Source organism: Silene latifolia, chromosome 1 (genome assembly GCF_048544455.1).
Source record: "Silene latifolia isolate original U9 population chromosome 1, ASM4854445v1, whole genome shotgun sequence".
NCBI lineage: Eukaryota > Viridiplantae > Streptophyta > Magnoliopsida > Caryophyllales > Caryophyllaceae > Silene > Silene latifolia.
Window position 1 is genome coordinate 18592183 of NC_133526.1, and position 8755 is coordinate 18600937.

General features: G+C 40.7%; 2 protein-coding genes across 2 annotated transcripts; both read right to left on the minus strand.

Moving 5' to 3' along the window:
- Window positions 1-4714: 4714 nt before the first annotated feature.
- On the minus strand, window positions 4715-5392 carry LOC141641319 (uncharacterized). The gene has a single exon (XM_074449990.1). It carries the CDS (start codon window positions 5390-5392, stop codon window positions 4715-4717), a length of 678 nt encoding a protein of 225 aa, XP_074306091.1.
- A 2154-nt stretch (window positions 5393-7546) lies between these two features.
- Window positions 7547-8545, minus strand: LOC141641331 (uncharacterized). The gene has a single exon (XM_074449999.1). The coding sequence runs from the start codon at window positions 8543-8545 to the stop codon at window positions 7547-7549; it is 999 nt and encodes a 332-aa protein (XP_074306100.1).
- Window positions 8546-8755: the final 210 nt, after the last annotated feature.

Genomic DNA, 8755 nt, shown 5'->3' on the forward strand with positions numbered 1-8755 from the left:
CAAATCGCCCACTTTTGAAAACCACCTCCTCACCGTTTTCGTGTTTGCCGTTCTCATCACCATTGTTCGGACCTTTCTCTACTTTCCAGCAAACAATTAGAACTAAAGATGAAGAATGTCTATGGTCACCGTCAGTGCCAACGCCAACCACCATGGTTTGAATTCGATCTTGAAAGTTCCACGGATTTTAAAAATTCAATTACAATACATTTAAAATTTCTAATTGTTTCGCTCAAGAAAGATTAAAACGAGAAAGATTAAAATGCCAAGGCACTACTACAAATCCAGGCAACCACAACGGCCCTTTAACAACGCTTATTCACGAAAATCACTAAAAGACGTTGTAGAATGGATTGCGTGAAATTTTACTAACTTAATTACAACGGTTATGTGTTGTTAACCGTTGTTATTAGTTTTAACAACGGGTCAATCTTGCATAACCGTTGTTAATATAAAAACTAATAACAACAGTTTACTCTGTAATACATTATAACCGTTGTTAATAATTTGGCGCAAAATTAGTGGAAAGTAATTACAACGGTGTAGATACCTCATTTCTGCACCTCCCGCCAACCACCCGGTGATGATTGGGCCGCATGTTTGGTATGCAGAACGATTTGTGACAGTTCGTAAGTTTATCGTCAAGTGATCGCTCAAACATTTATGTCTACCTCTTAATTGTCATCTGCGTGCCGATACGGTCGTTTTGGCAGTAATTAGAGTACAGTTGCAGTCCGGGTCCTAAAACCGTCTTCATTTTCTGATAACCGTTAAAATGCCGAGTCAGAATGTTCTGGAATGTTCCGGATATTTCTATTTCCATATTTTATAAATCTTTTAATCTTTGGCAAACAATTTCCCGTAATATTCACACAAAATATTAAGGAAAACCAAATTATTCCGTTATTCCATAAACTAAACACAGAAATCTTTCTTCCGCAGGGGGAAACCACTTGGGAAAGGATGCAGCAAGTGCTGCGCCTCTTCCAAGAGACGCAGTGTCTGCTGCGCCTCTTCCCAAGTCCTTTTATGCGTATTTTTCGTATCTTTTCATATCTTTTCGAGATTCACTTCCAAAGTTTCTCCGAAAACCCTACTTCCTCCACGTGATTAGTATAAATAGAGACCTTCGGTCTCACATATTTCTCACGCGAGTGTCCGCCCTTCTCTTCTTCCTTTGCATTCTGGACCACGTTCTAACTTTTTGGCGCCTACGTGCTTGAAATTTCGACCACGTAAGCACGGATCCTTCTGAGTACTAGCCTCGTTTTGCATGACCGACCAATTTGACCAACTCCAAAACAATCAACTTAATCAATCTTAGTCGTTTTCTTCTTACGAGGGCACTTTCGTCTACATTCGAGTCGAGCATCACTAAAAGTTAACTTAGTTCATCTCGTTTCGTCAAACATGTAAGTCTGAGGGTGTAAATCTCTCTTTTATTTATTGTTCTTTATTGTTGTAATCAAATTGTAAGATTTATGTCGAAAATACAATTAAAACCGAATTCTAAAACCCTTTGTTTAAACCCTTTTTACGGATTAACAGGAGACAAACGTCGAGAAGGGACGCAACAACTGCTGCGCCTTTTGGAAAGGACACAGCACTTGCTGCGCCTTTTCCTGAGGCTGCCGCCGTTCTTGCTTCTCTTCTTCTTTTTTTGTCTTCTGCTGGTTTCGTCCTTTTCTTTTCTTTCGTCTTTGTTTGTTCTTATTTCATTCACATGATAATTTAACATATTGTTCATCATCATTAACATATAATTTATCATTAAATCCCGACTCAAATCCCAAATAACCAATATTTGCGGGTTTTCGTCATTAAAGTCAAACCGGGTTGTAGAAATTCGATTCATACATATTGAGTTTCTGGAATTCGACCTTTGATATATTCTTACCTGTTTATCATCGCGTCCATCATTAATTCATCATATTTAACCTAATTATTTCGTTTAATCCTTAATTTGTTAATTAACCCTTTTAATCATGTAATTAATTCGCATTAATCGGTTTCATCCATGTTTATTGCTTTCATGAACATTAATCACATGTAAATAATCTGCTAATCACTTTCACCCGAGTCAAATAGCATAATCAAGCCTTAAAATCACCAATTAACATTAACGATTTGCAATTCCGGCTTCACAGCCAGAACTGAGCCAAGGAACAAACGCAAAGAATCATCGCGCCTCTCCCGGAGGGCGCGCTCTGCTTGCTGCTTTGTTCTGGTTGATTTCTGTCTCTGAACTCCCGTATTGCTTTGACCTAGTTTTAGCTTACGTATTAATTAACTACTATTCGTATTATCACCCTAATTCATGTTCGTTAATTTGTTTATTTATTTCTTTACTCAAAATTATCCGTTTTAGAAGTATTTTCGACATAAATCATTAACCCTATGTAATTATTGTAATTTTCTTTGTTGTATTCCTTCTATTGTATCACTTATATGCCTTCACATGTAATCAATTTAAATCCTGATTTGACTCAATTGTATGATAAATCACGTGTTCACCGACTTAGCATTAATTCTCACATGTTAGGATTAATCTAATGGATGTTGCATTGCATGCAAATAATCGACAATATATCGAGTATAAACAATCTTCCCTAATCATTAGTAGAGGCCGCTATCGAGGCGGGCGGGATTAGGTGTCCGATCAAAAGAGCTTCCTAATACGTACCCTCACCCCTTACTCCAGATCTCTGTGAACATCCGTGTTCATTGGCATCCACGAGAGTCATTCTAGACATAGAATGCTAAGGGTAACGAGTTCTTGGTGTTCATGTCACTACTTTGTGTCTTGACATGGCACGAGGTATTCGAACGGTTTCCAATTTTCCACAATAAATTGGTGGCGACTCCACAAATGCAAACGCTTGTCCTTCCCAAGCGCCCCCGTGGGCCCATTGTCCACAAACGGTTATATTAGAACTCGTTGTTAATACTTTTTAACAACGGTTGTCAAAGGAACCGTTGTTAATATATTATCTAATGACAACGGGTTTATATGTAATAACCGTTGTCAATACTTTACCACAATATATACCACACAAACATAGATCAGCTACAGCCACAAACACACAACCACACTCTTTCTCATCGTCTCTTTCGCATCGTCTCTTCCTCATCGTCGCTTTATCATCTCCGTCACTGTTGTTGTCATCGTCTCTTTCTTTCTTTAATTATCAGGTATATATCTATCACTTTATGGTTTTAGGTTTTGTCATCTCCGTCATTATTGTTTTTTCTCTAATTATTTTATTTGCATGTGTTTTTCTCCGTCATTGTTCTTTCTCCAATTATTATTCGCTTAATTTTTCTGCGTTTATTAGTAAAAGAAATTAAATAAAATAAAACAAAGAAGATGATGAAGAGGATAGTAAAACAAATCCACATTTAACATACATAAACTTAATTAATGGATATATACACATAACCTTAATACATTGCTAAAAATACAATTCTTAGATGTTCATATAGGGATGCATTCTCTTCTATGATATTCATCCTCTCCTCCTTTGCTATTTGGAGGTTTCGTTCCGCATATGCAATATCTTCACATAGCTGCATTATCTGCGACTTTAACAAGCCATTTTTTATTGGCTTCCTTGAGTGCGATCCGAGCATCCTCAAGGAAGAGCATGTACTTCCTCTCGATTTCCTGCAAGCGGCGTATGAAACTTTTGTTGTACTCGGTCATAATGCATGTTAAACGAATGGTATCATTCATTATTAAAGGAAGTTTGGAGTTTATTAGGTTTTAAAGATTTAGGGTTTGGAGTTTAGGGTGGAGATAGTGATATAATAGATTGGTTATTGAGATAGTGGAATAAATTTATAATTAGTAATGTGTCGTTTGAGTTGTTTTTTTAATTAATATGTTTAGGGTTTGATGCTTAAATTAATACGAATTTTGTTTAGGAAGTTGTGCCATATCCCTGCTTCAAATCTTATAACCCTTCGCATTCCATATATTGTGTGCTTTCATGCTGGGATTTTGGCAGTAATAATGCATACATCTAGTAATATATAATTAATTGATGCAGAAGGGATTTTGGCAGTAATGCTTTGTATTTTTTTTTTTTTAAAAAACAATAACAACGGTTATTTAAAAAAAAACCGTTGTCTGTAGTTATAACAACGGTTTTTTCTATTGTACCCGTTATTATAACTTTACCACCAAAAATTAGTCACACTTTCCACAACGGTTTTTTCTATTGTAACCGTTGTTATAACTTTCCCACCAAAAATTAGTCACACTTTCCACAACGAATGACTCGTAACGACAACGGTTTTTAACCGTTGTTAATAGTTTTCAAACGGGTTTCTTAAAAAAACTAACCGTTGTTAAAACCTTTAACAACGGACGCTTTAACAACGTCCGCTTTTTTATATAACAACGGTCTTTAACCGTTGTTATACCCTATATCTGTAGTAGTGAGGAAAAGGACTTGGTTAACTTAAATACTCTTTTTGTTATTATATTGAAAACTTTGAATTTTAAGTCGGAAACTATTAGTATTAAATTAATTTAATACTTCTTACCTATTTAACTCACACTTTTAACTAGCCCGTATACATAATTAAACCCCTAAAAGTTTTAATTTCATAACTCACAATTATAGCTTCAAAACTTCATATAATTGTGAAGAAAACTCAAGTTTTTATTTGTTTCTTTTTTTTTTTTTTTGAATGCAATTGCCCGAAGGCATTACTCAATAGATAAACGATCAAAACTTACAGCAGCGTTTGTCGACAATGGTAAACCATCATCCCATACAACTCTATCCGACACACATGGAATACAATGAGCTAAAGCGTGAGCAACACAATTATTAGAACGAGACACATGTAACCAAGTGACCGACTGAAATTGAGCACTACAAGTAAGAATGTCTTCGATCAGCAGCGAGAACATACTTCTCCTCATCGTCTTTCTTTTAATAGCTTCAATGACTTGTAGGCAATCACTCTCCACTTCAACCAATCGAACCCCGCGCCGCACCGCCTCTTCCAGGCCATCCAAAACTGCACATGCTTCCGCGACATGAACCTCCCATTGTTGTACTCGACCAACCGCCAACCCCCATAGCACTTCACCTCTCACATCCCGACAAACAACACCCGTAGTGACTCCCTCTCCATCTTTAACCCCGGTATCAACGTTAAGTTTAACATACCCATCCCGCGGTGCTCTCCATCCCTCTACGGCTTCTCCCCTTCCCCTTGAACCCCGCGCTCTTCCCCCAACAGTCACCCCGTCATCGCACTCCCCTACCCCCTCATGTATGACATCCTTAGCCCGCGTGATAATGAGCTCAGGCTCCACCAAAATATTGTCGAAGATAACTTTATTCCGATGTTCCCAAATCGCCCAACATCCCACCATCACTTTCACACATTCCGTCTCGCACAAATCCTTCTAACATGCCTCCACCCATTCCTTCACATCACTCCCTCGATGCTTGATCACTCCCTCGATTCCAAGCCCCTCCCATACCCATTGTGCAACCCCACAATCCCGGAATAAATGAAGACTCGACTCAACAAAAGAATGACATAAAGGACAAAAAGAGTACTCACCTCCTATTCGGGCAGCGATGTTCGCCCTTGTAGCTAGTGCCTCACTACACAGTTGCCAAAAGAAGAGCTTTACGTGAGGCCAACCCGAAAATTTCCAGAGCCTAGTCCAAAGTCGCATACCCCGATCACCATCCGAGCTAGTAGCCATATCACCATCATCCCCAGCCATTCTCTTATACGCACTCCGGACAGAATACACACCATCCTTCTCTAACCCCCATAACCATATATCTCATGGCCTATTAGGACTAACTCGAATGTTTCTGATCCGCTCCCGTTCAAATGGAAGGAAAAAAAAGCTAAGCTTGTCCTCGTCCCAATCAACTCCATTCGGCATCAATAGCTCCCCAACCCGCAGTCCTTCATACCCCGGACCACAAGGTGAAATAATTCGGCCCGTCTGCGAATTTGGGACCCACGCATGATCCCGTGTCCATTCCGTCCCAAATACGCCACCTAATCCCCTGCTCCAAAACTGATCGAGCTTCAAGTATACTTCGCCATGTATAGCTGGGATTATGGCCCAAAGCCGCCGTCATATATTCACCATCCGGGAAATATTTCGCTTTCATAATTCGAGTCCATAGGCTATCCGGGTTAGTAATTAGTCGCCATGCCTGTTCACCAAGTAAAGCAAGATTGAAGAGCCGAAAGTCACGAAAGCCCATACCACCCACCCCCTTAGGCCGAGTCAGTTTCCTCCATGCTACCCAATGGATACCGCGTTTATCTTCTTTGTGGCCCCACCAGAAACGAGCCACTATCGATCTCAGCTCATCGCAAAAATTTTCAGGAATTTGAAAAACACTCATCACATAGGTAGGGAGCGAATTGGCAACAACCTTTATAAGAATCTCCTTACACGCCCTAGACAAAATTTTCCCGCGCCATCCTTGTAGCCTTTTGCAGAGCTTGTCACGAATAATGTCCGTAATCACTTTTTTTTATCGACCAATCACCGTGGGCAAGCCCAAATATCGAGCTTGCTCCTCGACCTGAACCACGCCCAACACCGCCGCCTCATCATCACGCCTTCTCTTATCCACTCCCTTGCTAAACGATACAGTCGTCTTATCGAGACTCACAAGTTGCCCCGAGGCCCTCTCATACCTTCGCAAAATATTATTCACGATCTCTGCATCCTTAATAGTGGTTCGAGTGAAAAATATACTATCGTCTGCAAAAAGGAGATGTGAGACCACCGGAGCCGAATTGGCCAAACGTATCCTATGTAATGCATTACGCTCCACTGCTCGTCGTATTAAATTAGATAACACCTCAGCACATAAAAGGAAGAGATATGGAGATAACGGGTCTCCTTGGCGTAACCTTCTAGTCGGCCGAAACTCGTCAGATGGGGTTCCATTTATGAGGACGGAGAAAGTGACAGTTGAAACGCAGTCCATCACCCGTTGTATCCAATCACGGTCAAATCCCATCGACATTAACACACGACGCAGAACGCTCCACTCCACCCTATCGTAAGCCTTAGCCATGTCTAGCTTAATCGCCATATGTCCCTCAGTCAGTCTACAATTCTTCATATAATGGAACAGTTCAAAAGCAATAAGAATATTATCAGATATTAAGCGTCCAGGAGTAAAGGCACTTTGATTTTCCGAAATAATTTCCCCCAGGAAAAGCTTCAGACGATTAGCTAAAACTTTCGAAACCAATTTGTAAGCCACATTGCATAAGCTGATCGGTCTAAAATCTCGAATGTTGTCCGGCGCCTTCTTCTTTGGAATTAATACAATATTTGTTTTGTTCAGCTCACTCGGAGAAATCTCGCCCCGCAAAATTCCAAGAACCGTACTCACAACATTTGGACCAATAACGTGCCAATAAGACTGAAAGAAAAGACCATTCATACCATCCGGGCCCGGAGCTTTCAGAGGATGCAGTTGATTAAGAGCCTCAACAATCTCAGCTTCACCATATTCCATTTGCAATAGACGATTCATTCGATCAGTACTCGCCCCTCGAGTCCAAGCAAGACCTCATTGAAATAAGTGGGGTTAGACGAGGTAAACAATTCCTGGAAATAGTCATTGGCAACCCGTGCAACCGCTTCATCGCCCGTATGTTCGCGGCCATCTTCATCGATCAGACCCACTATATGATTTTTCCTCCTTCTTTCCCCAGCTCTAGAATGGAAAAACTTGGTATTTCGATCCCCTTTCCGTAACCATAAAGCTCGCGATCTCTGCCGCCAATATTGTTCTTCTTGTTTATAAAGGCCAGCTATCTCCGCAATTAATTTACGCCGTCGAGTCATCGCTTCCTCAGATCGATCACCCTCATTGAGCCGTGCCAATTGTCTTCTTTTCACCTCCAGCGACCTATTAATTTTTCCTATATTGATCTTTTTCCAGGCTTGAAGCTCATTAGCACACCCGCGTAGAGAGGAAGCAAGATCACCATTCCCACGTTCCACCCCTTTGATCACCGCGTCTTCACACCCCTCCTCCCCTACCCAAATCTTCTCAAATCGAAATTGACTTCTAGTTCTACCTCCAATTTCCCTCCTATCAAAATCTAATTTGACCGGAGCATGGTCAGACAATTCACGATCAAGATTAAACAACTTTGCATAAGGGAACAAATCTAACCAAGCTTCAGAGCAAAGAGCACGATCCAGTCTACATTGTCTATTGGCTGTACCTGCTTGTCCGTTATCAAAAGTGAAAGCATAACCCTCCCAAGGAACATCCTTCAGCTCACATTCATCAATCGCAGCCTGAAAATTTTTCATTTGCCACTGTGCCCGACTACCCCCTTTTATCTCCGTTGAAAACAGAATCTCGTTAAAATCTCCCACACAAACCCATGGTAGGGAAGACTGCCCACGAAGAAGCCTCAGAACATCCCAAGAGAGGTGACGGTCTGAAACAGCTGGCCAACCATAAAACGCAGTAACCCTCCACTCTTTTTCCCCATCCCGCACATGGAAATCCATATGTTGAACAGAAGCCGAAACAAAATTACAATCCACTTCTTTCTTCCATAAGAACGCAAGACCCCCCCCCCCATCTTCCTATACTATCCACCTCAATCCCAGTATAGCCCTCTAACCTCTCCCTAATCCACCTCATATCACGACCATAAAGTTTCGTCTCGCATAAAAACATCATGGTCGGGGCTTCCCTTCGTACAAGAGTACGGAGGG